Source organism: Pelophylax lessonae (assembly GCF_965119305.1).
Source record: "Pelophylax lessonae genome assembly, chromosome: 1".
Taxonomy (NCBI): Eukaryota; Metazoa; Chordata; class Amphibia; order Anura; family Ranidae; genus Pelophylax; species Pelophylax lessonae.
The window spans coordinates 161,664,383-161,682,889 of record NC_138768.1 but is presented as its reverse complement, the minus strand read 5'-3'; the positions used below and the strand labels follow the sequence as shown (position 1 = coordinate 161,682,889).

Below are 18,507 nucleotides of genomic sequence, written 5' to 3'. Positions count from 1 at the left end.
AAGCACATTACCGCTTTGTGTTATTTGTGGGTGTCATAATTTGTTCTGTTTTGGCCATTGCTTTGGAAGCGTGACAGCAGCTTTGGAGGAAAAACAACTTGTGGTTTCCATGTACTTCCCTTTTTTTCTGTGCATGCTCAGGGAGGGAATCCTGCCTATGTGACAACAACATGATTTGAATATAAAGACTGGATGTCAGCCTGCAGAGCAAAGAGCACAGCTCCTTTCTATATAAAAGCCTGGCTAGCTATCACATGAATCATTCCCCTTACATAGCAAGGAGCAACAGAGCCTCTCCATCACTCCCCGTCCTTCTCCTTTACTGCCTGCTAGTCGGAGGCTGAGGCAAGTCATTTCTGTATAGCGGCTGGCAGTACAGGCTGGATCTGCTCACATCCTAAACGACCGCTCATGAATCTGGATGTGCAGTGCCAGTCCGAAGATGTGTCACCCACTCCTGCGGCATCATGTTAGACATTTGCAAGCTGAAAAATATGGGCACTTTGCCATTCCTCAGTGGTCAGGTAAGGTATATAGTCATTAGAATCTATTTCAAATTTTTGCTCCAACTTTCACTCATCCTGCTTTTTCCTGAGCAGCTAGTCATTGGAATAGTTGAATATTTGTCACCTTCCCAATGTGTTCAAGCTGGTTATGAAAGTGGAAAGAATCAGAAGTGGATTATACAGTCAATACTGAAGAGGCTTCATTGTAAATATTGTGGGCACTTTTAAATGTCGTATTTTCTGTGCTCTTGTAGTCACGTACTGTGTGTGTGTGGTGTGTGTACATGTCCTACACAATATATATATATATATATATACATATTTATGTGTGTGTATTTATTTAAAATACAGATGTTTACATGTAATGCACAAATTAATTATTTTCAACATCACACGTATATATATATATATATATATATATATATATATATATATATGATATATATGATACAGATGTGTACATGTCCTACACACACACACACACACACACACATAAATATACATATATATATATATATATATATATATATATATATGTGCGTGTATGTGTATTTATTTTTATTTTTTTAATACAGATGTATACATGTCATGCACAAATAAATTGTTTTATACATTACATACACATATATTGTCAGGCACAAATAAATTATTCTACACATCACACATAGATATATTTTGTCCTTTTTTTTTTTTTTTTCTATATAAGATACAGATGTGTACATGTCTTTTTTTTTCCAATTTTTTTTTCCAATGTACATGTCTTACACACATAATAATATATATATATATATATATATATATATATATATATATATATATATATATATATATATATACATATATATATATATATATATATATATACATACATACATATATTGTATTTTTTATATATATATATATATATATATATATATATATATATATATATATATATATATTGTGAAGATATGTGTGTTCTATGCAGTAATGCTCTCCTTTGGACCAGAAGTTGAGCAGAAAAGTGAACTTTCAGTTGCAGTGATGAATACACATATTTGTTACTATTTGGAGACAGTATATGAAGTGCATGTAGAAAATGAGCTCCCAAATACCGGTGGAAACTGAAAGGTGTATCCGATGGGAAGAAATAGTTTATTCATGTACCAATATTCATTTAATTTTGGTACTGGTAGTTATGATGAAAAGGGTACTTGGTGTTCTGTATGTAGATTACAGATATTGCTTCACTGCACAAATGTTATGTAAAGGGAAAAGAAATGGATGTTCTTCTTTCATATCATTACTTTGGATTAGGAACGGACATTGGCATGGCTTGTTTTCACAGTGTGGAGATCTGAGCAATCTTTATACAAGAGACACATGTTGCTAAACGATAAGACTTCCTGCGTGAGATGACAGTAGCACATGGTGTAATGTGAGAGATGTGTCAGATAAGATCTCTCAGATTATGTTTGTTCAGTTTGAACCTCTCAACTGCTATTTGATATTCTGCTGGATGGGTGACGGACACATTCATGTGTTAGGGAGAGGGAGGCAAAGGGTTAAAGTGGTGAAGTTGGAGTCTCCTGAGCATTCACCAGCAAGCCTCTTCTCATGAACACTTAGCTGTGTGGCTTTATATAAGTGTCCTTCTATCTAATGAGACGGTGCATCGTGACTGCAGAAGTCATTTATTTCAGAGATGAATGGGGAATCCACCAAGTCTAACAGGGGAGGAGGGGATGATGACATGTTATGTTCCTCAGCATCTTCTCCTGTGTCATTAAGCGGTCAGGTATGATGGATCTGAAATTATAGCTTCTTTTATTACAGGGGTTTATGATCCTGATATAATTTACGTATTGGTGTTTTTTATTCTCCTTTACAAATAAAGGTTTTTTAATGATTGAATGCTGACTGTCAAATGCCAACAGTATACATGCTGTTATTTACTACATTGTATATATCATTTACTGATAAATACTATTTGTGTTATGGTTGTTTATACAGCAATAACATCTTCAACAGCACTATACTAAATAAGAGTTATAATATAATAGTAGTAATAAATAGCCCAGCTGCATACAGTCTAAAGAACAAAACATCCATAATACAGAATTCAAGCAACATGTGTTTTTTTAAAGGGACGATATCCTTATTTTCCAGAAATAATCCATACACATGCACTATATAATGGCTCTGTAATCTATTTTTCAATAACTCATTTCCTATTGTGTTTTTCTGCCTCCTTAAAGCAACCACCTTTTGAGTTTCGAAACTTTTCCTTTCCCCCGTCACTTATGCTTTTTTAGAACGGGCAGTGCACATTAGATGCAGTTGTGTGCTCTATTTTATACACACTGCCCATCCCATAGTCCTTAGTCTCTAGTCCATCTCGGGAGAGAGCAGAATAGACATTTTTTTTTTAAACCAGAAGTTAATGTCACTTTTGTTATGTAGTGCTGCAGCAAATAAGGGGATTACTTCTGATTCTGGCGGATTTATAAGAAGCCCTTAGGACCCCTGATTTGTTCACTGTGAAGCAAAGATGAGAGTTAAGAAGTCAATAAAACTTTAAAAATACTCTAATTTTGAGAGTTTTTATTAAATAATCAAAAACATTAAAAGGGATCTCCTCTGCTTATCACCCTGCAGCAGGATCTTCCCTGTTGAACAAAAAAAAAAAAGAAATCTAGGGCTACATTTGTGATGAAATGAGGTCTGTAAGATTTTTAATGTAAAGCCCCGTACACACGATCAGATTATCAAACGATCTGTCGTCCGTTTTTTGTGGCATGCTGATGTGGAAAGTGAAGAGGTTATTTTCATACGAATTTTCCCGTACGACAGAATTCTACTTCAGAAGTGATGTCATGTGCTGGATTGTTTTGTATGTGTTCTTTCATCTCTGAGCATGCCTAGTCTTGGTCTTAAGATTTTTTTCCGTCAAAATCTGTACTAATGAGACGAAAATCGGACGTTGATTTGACGGACGACAAAAATTTTATAGCCTGCACATCAGGATTTTGTCAGCCGAAAAGTCGGTGTTGGCTGTCGAAAGCACCATACTAACAATCCGAAAATTGACAGATCGGTCGTCGGACGAACTTTCCCTACAGATTTTCTTATCGTGTGTACTGGCCTTTAGCCCCCGTTCACACTAAGGCGACCTGGTCGCCTCACAGGTCGCCGTAGGTCGCCTCCCATAGGGAAGCTGCGGACCCGTTCTAATAGGAGCGACACAAGTCGCTCCGACTTAGAAAAAGGGTCCGGAGCTTCTTTGGGGTGACCAGGAGGTGACCGCCATAGACTTCAATGTTATGAAGTCCGTGGCGGCCGCTCCGAGGTCGCGGCGCGCTGCTCGCACCACGACCTCGGAGGTCGCGGTGCGAAGTAGCATCGCCCCTATGTGAACGGGGGCTTACCCATCAAGGTGTGGTTTGTTGATGATAAGGTGTGGATTAAAAGAAGGTGTTTTGCATGTTTTGCATTTTGACACAGCTGTATAGACTATCTATTTTATATTGAAAAAACTAGGCGAAATCTTGCTTTAAACTTGTGTTTGTAATTGGTCAAAGACAGAAGGACATTATTGTTACTGGATAGATTGTCACATTATCCTAGACCTTGCCATGTTGCCAGTTATCAGAAAAAAACTGGCATAGTGGCAGAGAGACTTCCACATTCAGAGAATAGGAGTAAAGGTTCATACACACTATAAGTAAATCGGGTGAGAAATTTAGTCCAAAGAACTTTCAAATGATTTTCGTGTAGTGTGTACACAACTTTCTTCAGCCTATTCGGAAAATTTCCAAGATGACAAGCTACAAAATTCGTACGAAAACAGAACGAACAATTTTCCCTTAATGTGTACTGTTTTCATACGATTTTCGTACAAGGTATAGCAGACAAAAAAGACTGTGCATGATCAGAAACAATAAACAACATAAAAGCCTTTGTCTTACGAAAATTTTTGTACAAATTTTCTTTCATTGGTTCCGATTTGCTGTGAAACAATGAGAAAAATTGAGGGATTGTTCACCCGATTTTCTTATAGTGTGTACCCCACTTGCAGATTGGATTTGGTGCTAGCGCCATACCTCCCAACTTTTTGAGATGGGAGCGAGGGACACCTATTAACAAATGTATGTAGGCGTAGGACCCCCCTTCCTCTCCCTCCCTCCCCCAAGTTCTGTTTTGAAACCACTACTATTCCTTTATACTGGCTTCTGGCATTTACAAATGCAGCAATTTAGAAATTGGAAGAAAGGCTTGGCACTGTGAAACACTTTTTTGGAAGATAAATAGTGCTTTTTTATTTATAGATCAGAACAAAATGAGGCATAAATTAGGAGGAAAGAGGGACAGAAAGACATTATTCCAAATCAGGGACAGTTGGGAGCTATAGCTAGCCTTGCTTTACAGCAAATCTTGTGGGTTTGAAATTCGCAGTCCCGGCAGTGAAAACTTGGCTGGGCAAATGTTTTTTTTTTTTAAAGATATTGTTCTGCCTGGCCTTTGAACCAAGACCAGCAAGCTTAGAAGGACCAAAAATTGTGCTTTTGAATAAACCAGCTCCTAACTATAAAAGAGTGGGCACAAAGCAGTCACAGTGTCAATGAATTGGAAGCTGCCCCTTAGAGCATGGTATGCTCAAAGTGCAAACTAAATGCAAGGGTATTATGCATTTTAACAACCTCAAATAATAACATTGAATTTCAACATGCCCCCTATTAACTTAGTTAACTAAAAGCTATGCATACATTGGCTAGGAGTATTATCTGTGATTAAAAATGTCCTGCCACTGGCCAAATTAACTCTGCAGTATCATCTGCCATAACGTAATTATTGTAGGAAAACTCTTGCCTGTACTCTGTGTCTCTAATGCATATAGACTAACCTTTCTCATTACAACTCTTTTGCAAATTTGACACTGCTGTATCCTTTGTCTCCTAATTCATGTAATAAAACACCTATATACCCATTGCCCTGAATTGTACTATTGCCTTGAATTATTTTAGCCCTTATTCTGAAGGCTACGTTCACATGTGGGCGTAGCGGATCATGGGCAGAATCACTGCGATTCTGCCCACGATCCGGAAATCATTGCAAATCTCGGGACGCCTGTGTGATGCCGTGATTTGCAATGGCACCCCAAATGCTGTGAAATGTTGCCGCGATTTCCACCTGCCGAATCTCAGTAACATCGCGCAAACAGAATCGCGGGACGCATGACGCACAAAAGAAGCTCTTGTACTTTTTTTGGGCGCCATGCGTCCCGCGATTCTGTTTGCGCTATGTTACCGCGATTCGGAAGGCGGAAATCACGGCACCATCGCACAGCGTTTGGGGTGCCATTGCAAATCAACGGCAACGCACAGGCGTCCTGCGATTTGCAATGATTTCCAGATCGTTGCTATTTTATAGGCATTTTCCTGGTGTTTTTATAGGCGTATTTACAAGCGTTTTACAGGCGTTTTTATAGGCGTTTTTTACAGGCATTTTTGTGTAGTCATACGAGTTTAGGGGACCAATGAAAAGCAGTGTGTTTTTTTACAACATTTGCGTAAAAAGGGGACCGCCTCCTCAGGATTTTGTGGTGGTGTTTGGTGTCTGTGTGAGGTTGTGTATTACTATGTGGTCTCCTGCTTTTTGTCTTTAAAATGGCCAACAAATACAGATTTCTGTTTTGTGCATCAGTTGCACTTCTGATGCTGGAGGAAGAGGAGGAAGCGAGGGATTGACAATACTGGGTCCATCCTGTGATCGCTAATGGGTGACAGCGTGACCAGTTCTGGGCAATGTATGAGGACCTTCGTGTACATGAGGACAAATTCTTCTAATACAGACGATTCTTGTAATGCACATTCTTTTCATCGCACACACATGGATATGTCCTCACTAGTGCAATGTAGCCTTCAGCTTCCAAAAGTAAAGTGCTGTCCTCCATTTTGCAGAACATGTGCTAAATCAGAGGCGTGACAAGGGTTGGAGAGCTGGGTGGAGAGATGCTGTTTGAGCAGATCAGCAGCTACAAAACACCTGTAAAACGCTCTATATCACCTTTCCAGCGTATGCATTGAAGTCTATGGGGCAAAAACGCCTGTAATCTGCCCAAAAAGAAGCTCATGTACTTTTTGGAGCATCGGGCGTTTTGCTCAAGGCGTCGGAATGCTCAGATGTGAACAGGGGCCATTTAAATAAATAGGATTTGTCTTGTTGGGCGTTTTTTGGGCTGATCCGTAGAGCTGAAAAACGCCCCAAAATGCCTACATGTGAATGTAGCCTTATGGTTTTTGCTGACATGTAGTTAACCACCTGCTTGTGCCCAGTGTTTCTAGTATATTTTGGCCTAATCTTGCTCCTTAAAACTGTCCTGCTGCTGGACAATTTTACGCTTATGTTTCATCTGTGGTCTCTTAAATATTACTTCCTGATGAAAAACTACCGGAATGTCTTTGTTTCAAGCTAAAATAATCAGATTGGAGTGTTACTGTAGGTAAGCAGAGCTAATTGTAAAAGTAATTAAAAAATCCGTTCCACAGAAAAAAAAGGTGCTTATAGAGTATGCTGTTGCTAATGCTGTCTGTAAAAATGGGATGGTTTCGTAACACTAAAAACAGCTTTAAATTTTAAAAAAAATGTCATTCTAAGTTGGTTTATGTTATCTGAGAGTCTGTTGTATGATCAGAATGGCTGTCACAATTTGATAAAGTCACCTTACTGCTTTTGTAGGGCTAAACCCTCCAAAGGCAACTGACTGATCCTTTCTTCTCACCTGTGGGATCCTCAGCACTGGCCAAGTGGCCATACATACGCCTAGAGTACACCTACTAATTACAGCCTGAAACAAGAGGGAGAAATAATCAAATTAGGAGTTGGTGTCTTTGATTTTGTGCACATGTGAAATGCCAGTACCACTGGGTGGCACTACAAAGAGTATAACTTCTTCTTGGCCTCTGAGGTCTGGTGGGCCTCGGTGGAACTTCCTCAAATCATTTTCAAAGCTGCAAATAGTTTACTATTTCCCCTCATCTAAGTTTTGTTATGCTATCACCTGCTTGAACTTCTAGTATATTTACGACGTATAATGCATGTCCTGAGGTTTTTCTAGAAGATACCTGAGTCCCCATTTCTGAAATTTCTGAATCAGAAGTGTGGTAGGTAGGATATGGGGGACAAGGGCAAAGGGATATCTGCTGGGTTTGGGCTTCAATCCAAAGGGTTCTGGACCTGCGCGTATGATCCTATTTTGTCATCAAGAATTATAGACATCTTTTCACTTAATAGGTATCATGTCATCTTTTTCTTCACCTGAGTTATGAGGAGAGTGGAAGACCACCATGCTTTGGCTAAGGCTTGTTTCACTTCTGTAATGAAAAAAAAAGTAGGGAGGGCGAAACTGGGTAGGTGTGCATTGTTTTGGCTTCAATTTTAGGAGGGCTTTTTTGGGATTTTTCAGAATGCCTTTCCCCAAAAGAGTGTAAACCATCTAGTACACTCTGCTTCTAAATCTGCTAATGTGAGGACAGGCTCGCCATATGTAGAAGGGTGTGCCTGGGGTTTGGCTGCCCAATTTTCCGTTAAAGTAACGCAGAGCCGAATCCCAAAAAATGGCCTGGTCATTAAGGGGGCAAATCCTTCCGGTCCAGAACTGGTTAATTTGTAGGGATTTCCTCTCACTTCCAGTTTGGCTATGGAACAGGAAGTGAAGGAAAATCTCTGCAATGGGACACAGATAAAAGAGCTGTGTGAATTGCTGTCATGCCGCAGGACTTTCCTAGGTAGGTATGAGTTGAGCTGGTGTTTGTAGGATCAGGGTTCTTAAGACTGATGGTAAATAGGCACCCAAGATTTTCAGCCTTGGTTGGTATGCTTCTTTTCCAAAATAAATTAAGCTAAATTGTGAAAACCAGAAACAATGTGTTTATTTGAGCTTACAGCTCAGAGGCTGGGAAATATTATCCTGTTTTTCAAGTGATGAATGTTGCTGAGTAATAAAGCTTCCTTTCATCTGTTCTACTTGCAAAAGAGCAAAACTGGTACTTCATTATTTGCGCAGAATGAAAAATCCCCTTTGCTCTCTTTATTGAATTCCCACCGTGCACAGAACACAATACCACTGGCTGTTTTTCAAATTACTCTTTTTACTGAATGTTCTATGCTTTTTACATTCAAAGTACTTTATTTGTTTAATTTACATAGTAAAGTCAATTTTATATTGTTACCATATCTGTTCAGTTTTCTGGTGAAAATTGCTATATCGTTAGGCATCTTTCCGAACAGATAATGGACAACTGGCTTGTTTGCATTTATTTATGTAGTTAAATTCAGCAAGTCTAGTGGGAATCATAAAAAATGAATGGTAGTAAATGTGGACAAACAGGTTAATATTTAATTAAATCTACCACTTTGTGCAGCATGTATTATGTTTGACTGAAAAAAAAAAAAAAAAAGTAACATCAGAGCTTTTTTTTTTTTTTAAAGAGCCTATGAAATTCATAGTTCATAGCTATGAAAGCCTAAACATGGAATTTATGTATATGTATAATATGAAATATGCAGCGCTATCTACAAATGACAGTATTATCTGTATTAGGTCTCCAATAATAAAACAGTTAGATCCAAACAAATGGTAAAGAATACAAAAAAATTCATAATATCATTTTGAAAAACATATATAGAAAGTCTCTATAGAAAAGAAGTGACCACAAATTCCAATTTGTGAATCAATCAGTCCATATATTCTATGAGATCCCAATATGGTGAATATAAAAAGGTAAGAATATCCTTCACCAACACCGCCACTCCAATTATGCAAACTCTTATCAAATGGATTTGACTGCCTCAATTAGCAGCTAAATAGCACAGTATACCAAATCCAGTGAATCTCCGAGAGAAAGCCTCTACAATTCTATAGGGCAGCGCTTATACCTCTCCAAATACCCATCAAATGAAATAAGAGCCTCCTCATGGTGTAGTACGTTTTAAAACAATCAGCTTTAATTCAGTAGTGCACTTTCATTTAGAAGAACAATCAACTGTATAACAAGTCTCTGGAATGACCAACCAACAAGATGGCGGGGGTCCGTGTCGGGGGCGTAATGATGTCACACACCGTAGCTCCACTCCTTTACCCTTATGATTTTATGTTGCAATAAGATTTTCAAACCACAAAACTGCTATTAATTTTCAATGACAAACTTTCTTGTGTACAATAAAACAAAATAAAACAAATGTGACAGTCCCAAATGACTAAAGTTCAATTAGTAATGCTTTTCTTCTTTCAAATATTTTTCCCTTTAAAAAAACATTTCATATCGCAAAATTTTTCCACCTTGTGGATTTCAGTTAATACAATTGTGCAGTGACTCCCACCATCTTTCACCACTGCGCTCACCTCCAGTATAAAAGATACACACCCATTGTGTAGTATATAAAGGTTTCTCATTTATTGCATAATATCCACTTACATTAAAACTTGAGATAGTGCACTTTAAAAAAAACATCCGGAGGGGAACAGCTACTCCCGTATGCACTCGTATGTTCCACAAGCACATTCCTCTGTCATCGGACTCCTCCCACGCGTATCGTCACGACTTCCTCAGGGATTAAACAAAGCCAGTTCAGTGAGAAGAGAGGAGACTGGAAGGAGATCTAACAGCTGAGGAGACTGGAATTAACCCCAGCAGGGGAAGGCGATTTTAGATCACATCACTAAAAGGTCACATTTATTAGCCATATCATCAAATTTTCTAACTGACGCATATGTAGGACGGGTCGTAATTTAGCGGTAGCACCCGTCATTTTGGTTGGATTATTTAAAAAATTGGAAACATTTGCCAGTTTATTAACATCTATCTATCTATCTATCTATCTATCTATCTATCTATCTATCTATCTATCTATCTATCTATCTATCTATCTATCTATCTATCTATCTACCTATCTACCTATCTATCTATCTATCAGCTCCAAGTGGAGAAAAACATACTCACAAACGAGGATAAAAATGAGCAGTGTACAGATTACAAGTTGTTGTGGACGCCGCTGTTGGCGTGCGTTCCACGGCCGATCAGGAAGTGTAACTGGAAGTGACGATGTGTCAGAGCCATACCGGAAGTGCGTCAACGCGTTTCACCCACCTACTTTCTTTGAAACCGCCCAGTAGGCGGGCGAAACGCCAACAGCGGCGTCCACAACAACTTGTAATCTGTACACTGCTCGTTTTTATCCCCGTTTGTGAGTATGTTTTTCTCCACTTAGAGCTTATTAATAAATTGTCTAAAACATACTTCACTATATGCGGTCCTTTGTTTCTAATTTGGGGTCCATGGAGGTGACTTGGACCAGCTCTATCTAAGAAAACACCTGGTACTACATGCATTCCATAGGAGAAGTCCTTGTGCAATGTCCCATTGATTTCAGGCTATTTCTATCTGCTGTTCTGGTGAGTGGGGAACCGAGAGGGGTCACCGTCACCAGGAGCACCTATATATTTTATCTTGCACTGGAGCACTTTGGATTTTATCGATCACTTTAATGAAAGGACTTTTTTTCACTTAAATTGATTTATACACTTGTATGATTTATAGCACTATTTGCACATTATATATTTTTAATGTCTTAGTTTTAACATTCAATTGTATTTATGCTAGCGCTGTTTTAATTTTGATTTTACAATTTTACCTAAGTGTTTACTTAGTGCAACAGCAGCTGCATCATATTCTTATTTTATTTATTCACACCTTTATATATACTTTTTTGGTAAAGAGCGTGGGTTTAAATTAATATTTTTATACTTGGATGTACTTGTTATTATTTTAATATATTGGTCATGGGTGTATTATTTTATTTTGAAATAAAGGTCATATAAAAGAGGACAATGCAGATCCTACTGAAATCAAAACTTGTCCGAAATAGTACTTGGCATATTAGTTTTTCCATATCTAGCCAAAAGTGAAATAGGGGGAATACTTTCCCGTTAAAAAAAGGGGGGTATAGGAGCATACTACATTTTGTAAAAGGAGGAGACACAGAATAAACAGGCTGTTCACACCTTATTGGTTGTCCTCACTATTTTCCACTTTGCTCATTGGCATTCACACGTACAATAAGTTGGCTGTACACCGTAAAATTTCTCTCCTTCAACGTAGATGGAGGATTCTTCCCCACCAGCTATAGTTACAGCCACCGCAGCTGTCAGAAAACCTGAACAGTGGCCGCATCTGATTGGATTGCTCGGACAATTTTCTGTTCAGCTCATTTAAAATTGAAAGTTGTCAGGTAAGAGGGTGTCGGCAGGGTCACCCAAGGCTCGAATTTCAGCCAGTTCCTGAAAATATTAATTTTGTGCCCTGATTAATTCGTCCTCTCTCACAATTTTCTCTTAATTGGCACAGTGATTTTTCCATTCTATTTGTATTTACTTGGTCATTTCAGGGCAGGAAACAATTGTTTGACAGATTGTTGTGGAAAGTTTACTTTTATGTGTGTGTCCAGCTTAAAGCAAAAGTAAACTGCAAAAAGAAAAAACAATGCCCCCCCCCCCCCAAGAGCTTTTACTCATAATGTGTTACTACGCAGAGCATATTAGCACATGATGACAAACGTAAGGTATAACTAAAGGCAAATTTTTTTTTTTTTGTTTTGGATAGAGTAGAGATAGATTAGAAAACCTGTCAATCTTTATTGCTGTGCCCCCATTAAGGAGACTAAACCTCTCTAATTGTGCTGTTTACTATTATCGCTGAAAGTGAAAGTAAAAGAATCCCAAAAATTTGGGTTGCCCCCTGAAAAGTAATACAGGGGAAGTATTCCAATGGGGACACTAGTTCTGGGATTCCCTAAGGAATTCCCTAAATTTGCAGGAACTTCCTCTCATTTCCTGTTTGGCTTTGAGACAGGAAGTGAAGGGAAATCTCCCCAATGGGACAAAAATGGCGAAAAAAAACAGGTGTTATACTCTATCTAAAATTAAAAAAAAAAAAGTTTTGCCTATAGTTCTACTTCTTGCTATGGAGCAATCCCCCGCATTCCCTCTGGTGTCGGCGCTTCCATCTTTTCCCAGTCTTTTGGGTTCAGAGTCTTCGGCTTCTTGACTCTTGACACGGAATTGTGCACATGTATGTCTCGTATACACAAATAGAAAAAAAGTGCTGACAGGCCGGCGAACACATCTATGACGTAAGAGACTTACATAGTCACTTCTGTCAGACTTTACTTCCTCTTTAGGTGATCTACTGAGAGAGTTCTCATTTTTTTTTTACACAACGTCTTTTATGTAACATGTTAAGTGACAGGAAAGTTGATGAGTTGCCTTTGTCAACCAACTTTACTTCTTCTACAGTAATCCCAAAAAATAGAACAGATTTGCTAGGGGGGTGTATGATCCATTTTACCTTTTATCCACTTCTGTTCTTCAATTGTACCCAATTCTTAAAATTGGGGTCAGCACTTCAAGTTGACAGGCTAAGCACATTGCAGTAAGGTTTGCATTGGCCCAAAGAGACTTGCTAGCTACTCAGTATTGAAACATTGCCTTTTATTTTCTGTGATTCAATGTTTTGTTCTTAGTCTTGTCTAGTCTAAGACACAAGCTTGTGTGAGATGGGAGCATGACAACATAATATTTTGTCAGCTTGCTCTTACTGTGCGGTCAACTATTAGCTTGTCAGCAATTCAGTTAGCGAGGTGGTTCATACAAGTGTATCCAACCAGAACATACATCTTCTATTAGGAAATTTGGCAGGCATACACAATTATCTCTTGACAGCCGATTGAGAAAATCCAGAAATGTAAATGATTGTTATTATACTAGTTTGATTGTTTTTGCTCACATTTTGTTTATTGATTTCACCTGTTTTGCATTTCGATGAATAAGAAATATGTGAGGATATGCACCCAGGGACAAATGCCCGAAACACAGACTTTTAGCGGCCTGGACTTTCATCCTTGGGCATATACTGCCGTAAATGTCAGTACAACTCAGAGCACCATCCAGCATTTAGCCTCTCATAGAGTTCTACAGGATGCCGACAATGAGGCTGTGCTTACTGACCGCATGAAAAATCTCATGCACAGAGGATAAACGCAGAGTATGCATGTGGCCTAATAGCAGTTAATACTTTTTTTTTGCAAAATGTCAATTCTATTCTTAATATCAATCAGCTATTTTAATTCCATTTACTTATCAATTACATTTAGAAAACAGCAAGCAGTATAGCTGGTAATGATTACAGGAACAGATATTTAAGATGACTCGCCCATCGTACCATTGCAGGAGCACTTTTAGAATTTTAATAGATTTTTTGCATTAGCGCAGAATTCATTTGGGGTTTAATCTTTAAGATGACTTGGCTGATTAAGTCCCCCAGCAGTGCGTACTGTTATTGTTATTCAGCATGGCAGATCATCTAAGTGTCATTCAACCCGATAGATCATCTCAAGCTGTCCCAGACACACCCCCAGAACATAGGCTCTAAACTTCCAGTTGCACAGAAAGGCTAGCTGGCTGTGAAAAATATCTTAGTACTTACATCTTTTTACATAAAGTTTTATATAATGTAAAGTAGAGCACATTCTGTTGGCATTTGTGGGGACAGCATTTCTGCATTACCAGCAGGGGTTCTTAGAATTCTTAGAAAACAAGGGGTGTTGGGTTGGGCTGATGCACTACAGGAATGCTACATGTGCGACAACATATAAACCCTAATATTAAACTTAATAAAGATACTTACTTAATAAAAGATAACTTATCCTGCGTATAGAAAAGCGACAGTAGTGCCAGTGTGAATGAGGCGTAAGAACCTTCTGACCAAAACATTAGTTTTAGTTGCTAGTTGTGCCCCCCAACACTTGCTGCAGCAGGGGTAGTCTTTCTCGACTTGGCTGTATTGGCCTTAACCACTTCCTGTTCAGCGTACGTAAATATACGTCCTGGGCTGGAAGTGGCCAATCAGTTTTACTGGCTTTAGCCAGCTTAGGGCCAGCAATCGGCTTTACTGTTGAAGTGATTAAGTGGCTATATAGCTGCCCAATCAATTTTACAGGGCTCAGATTGACCCGTAAACCCCCCCCCCCTCCTGGCTTAGCTGCTGCTGTTCCTGGACTCTCCCATTCCACTGGGGAGCCCAGGACAGCTGTAAGCAATCAGGTCAGCAGCGCACAGAGGAGAAGGAGGAACATCCATCTTCTGAAGCGAAAGCAAAGGGGATTTCATCACTTCTGGTTTCAGTGTTTGTTTACCTGACTAGTAATGGCCAATCACACTGATCTGTATTTGATCTGCTGCCTTGGAGGGCAGAGGAGGGATCAGGGGTCTAATAGACTCCAAATCCCTCTATAAAGAGGACCTGTCACTGGCCAAGCTATCACACACGATGTTGTTCATCCCTTGTGTTATGCTGCACATACACTATACAAAAAATCATTCAAACTTGTTTTTGAATAACGAACACTTGATCGTAAAAACAAACAATTTTTCCATCATGTAATGGCAGAATTTTGATCAATAAATTGTTCAATGGATATAAGTTTTTTTTTTTTTTTTTTTTTTCATTTTGTCACAAATGGCTAGTGCAAAGAGTTTGGACAAGAAACCCTTAACCTTTCGCTGTCTCCGCTCAAATTCATCCCAAATGTGTTCTATTTGGTTTTTTATATTTTTATTCATGTAAAACCTTCATCCCAAAAGATGTTGCTGTTACTGCTTGTGAAACTGCAGTGTGAGCTGGAGTTTGGCTTCAATGTGTTAGGCTCCATTCACACCTGAGAGTATTGTTTTTAGGCATTTTTTCAGTTTTTGTAGGTTTGGAGGCAGGCATTGACATCTAACAAAAATGCTTGTAACCTGCCAAAAAAGAAGCTCATGTACTTTTTTGAGTTTCAGGCGCTTTGCTTCAGGTGACAAAACGCTTATATGTGAACAGGGGTTATTGAAATAAGTGGGATTTTGCTTGTTGGGCATTTTGAGACTTCAGAGATGAGCTTTTTACGACCTGAAAAACACTCAGGTGTGAACAGGGTCTTAGTGTATCTAAGGCTGCATTCACACCTCGACGTTTTGAATCACGAAAAGATTTGCCACGATTCTGCCCGCGATTTCAAATCGCCCAGGTGTGAATGACAAATCGCAGAACGTACATTTGAGATGCTATTCATTTGAATGGCACCTAAAATAGCAATGCGGTTGTGCCGTGATTGTCACGTGATAAATCGCGCTGCAATCGCGGCAAACCACAGTATGTGAAGCATGTCGCTCAAAAGTAGCTTCTAACCCTTTTTTGGGTGACAAGCTTCATGCTGTGCAATTTGCTGCGATTGCAGCACGATTTATTGCTCAGCAATAATAGAAGAACCGCACCACGATTTTAGGTGTCATTTTAGGGCGCTTTAAAATCGTGGGCAGAATCGCGGCAAATCTGCCCACGATTTTAAAATGCAGAGGTGTATGAATGCTGCCTAAATTTGCTAGTACATGTAACACTCCTCTCCCTTCAGACTAACAATGCTGCTGTCCAATGGTGCCCCTGTGTTCCTTTATCCAGAATGGGGGCACTCTAATACAGGAGGTATGTTACTGGCCAGGACACCAGGTGAAAACAAAAGGAAAAAAGCTTATAAAAAAAAGAAAACAAATGCAGCTACCACATCTAAAGCTGCAATATACATGGTTTTTGGTTTATTACCAATTTAATACATTTTTTACTGTTGCTTTATTTGCTTTTTAGTCTAGAATTTTGTATATTTTAATATGTCAAGAGCAGCTAGGCTTCTAGGTGGTCCCTTACTGTATATGCTCAGCTATTGGATTTATTTATAGCTTATGTCAATTGCAAATAAATTGCTTGATGTTCGTTAATTGCTCTCCTCAATAGCTGTCCTTTTCATGCAGATTGTGATGTTAATTTGAAGCAGCTCAAAGTGTGCAGTTTGTATGGTCCTGGCAGCCTAAACATTATGCTATAGGTAATTTTGCTGTAATCATTCCTCGCCTTTTTCATTTAGCCTCTTGAAAATCAATTTGTCATGAGCAGGAGAAGGTTATTAAAATGTTTTCTAGAATTCCTGTGAATAATCACGCTGCTCTATCAGTTCTTGCAGAATAGCAGAAGATGTTTATTGTACTGTAAATGTTAAAGTTTCAAAAGCACTTTATGAAAATGTCACAAGTTGGAGATGCCGTAATGAATACTTTGAGCTGGGGCGTTATTACCGGTAAAGTTGAACTTGTGCAGTGTTGTAGCAGGATCTTAAATGTAGACATTTACTGTTTACAAAGTATGATATAATGACTCCATTAAATGGTGTATAGTTACCACTTCCTGCGGTATCAGTTTATTTGCTGTTTACTGAAGGATTTTTACAGTCTGGACAAAAAGTTTTAGCTTAGAAAATGAACCTTTTTTATATGGGGAAATATGGGGCTGCCATTGCTCACCGTATTCTGATAATGCTAGTTGTCTCGTTGCTATCCTTAGGCCAGCCATAGGCGATTCACCTTTCGGCCAGTTCAGTAGAAACCGGATGATATTTGAACCATTAATGGGCAGGCTGAATGTACCAAGCTAATCGATCGATCAACCCCCTGCTGGATTCTCTTGTGATAATCGCAAGCGGATGCTATAGCCACTAACGATAATCACTGTCGTCTCCCGGCGGTGTAAGATAGCAGTGCCCCATCTTTGGTATTAGGTGGAGTAATAGTGCCCCATTGTTGGTGTAAGGCTGGATTCACACTGAAGTGGTCGCAGGTCATAGCAGGGGTCCAATGCGTTCCTGTTCACTGATTCAGGTGCAAATCAGGTACAAAATTTTTGCCTAAATTTGCACCTGAAACGGAGCCAAAGACACACAGAACCCTTTTCCAATGTGGACCAAGGCCGCCCCAGAGCTGTGTGAACCTGCTCCATTGAGAGCCAGTCACATTCTCCTGTCATGGGAATTGGATGTGGGGAAACTTGCATTCATGTGAACCCAGCCTAAGTGGGCAGAATAGTGTTGCATATCAGTGGGATGAATAGTGTCCCCAGGGCCAGATAAAGCCAAGCACAGGGCCACATCTGGCCTTTGGGTCCCATCTGTTTGGAGGCCCCTGATCTAGAGTGTAGGCACTCTAATACTGGGGTTGTATTACTGGCCATATCACCAGGTGAAAACAGAGCGAAAAAAGCCTTATGAAAGAAAACTGATGCAGCCACCAGATCTAATGATTGGTAAGCTGTATACTACTGTATATAATACAATATACTATATTTGTGGTTTGGAGTTTAATGCTTTGGACTTTATTTTTAAAATGTATGCAAATTATGAAACTATGAATACTCAGCATGAGTACAATGTGCAAATGTAGAAAACAACCTAGCAGGAAGCTGTGGAAGTGCGGGAACATACTGTACTCATGGGGAACACCGATTATACAATTGGTAAAATGGCTGCTGTATGTTGAATATCAGTAAAAACGTTCAACAAGCGTGTGAAAAACTGCAGAACGCATGTTTGAAATGTGTCTCTGGTAGAACATATGTACAGTGTACTTTATATACAGGACGGACTTGTCCTCGGCGCACATATGCAATAATAGCAAGTTTCGAATGTGAGTGGATACATTTTGTTTTCTTTGTTTCAATAAATTGTTTGGCAATACTATACTATATTGGCCCCCTTATTCCGAGATCCGTGACACTGCCAGAGAGCAGTTATGTAAGGAGGAGGAGCAAGGAGGAGGAGTAAGGAGGAATATACCACTACCCCCAGTATCCAGTAGAGTTATCCAGAGGAGGAGAGGAGAAACGAGTGGACCCCCTGGTAGACCTTTAAGGCATATGATCTGGGGCATGGAGGTGAGCATTTAGCACACCTAAAGGTGACGAACATCGAAGAGCACCCGTATGCACAGTGTATAAGTGGAAGAAGTCACTGTAATTGTCAGAAAAGGAAGACTCACGCTATTATTAATTTATTTTGGGACACTAGAGCACTATTTACATCCAATCGCCATTGTTTATGCATTTGAGCA

General features: G+C 39.2%; 1 protein-coding gene across 6 annotated transcripts in view; it reads left to right on the top strand.

The window, feature by feature from the left end:
• Nucleotides 1-18,507, top strand: part of MCTP1 (multiple C2 and transmembrane domain containing 1) — a 1,122,980-nt gene that overhangs the window by 317,335 nt on the left and 787,138 nt on the right. Inside the window, exon 1 of one of the 6 annotated variants that reach the window (XM_082247661.1) lies at nt 188-524. The exons of 4 other annotated variants lie outside the window; for them this stretch is intronic. In XM_082247661.1, coding sequence (XP_082103787.1) covers nt 468-524 — 57 coding nt within the window. In that variant the 5' untranslated portion in view covers nt 188-467. Of the gene's footprint in view, nt 1-187; nt 525-2,030; nt 2,284-18,507 lie in introns of those variants that run through there. One more of the 6 variants, XM_082247660.1, reaches the window with a different exon arrangement.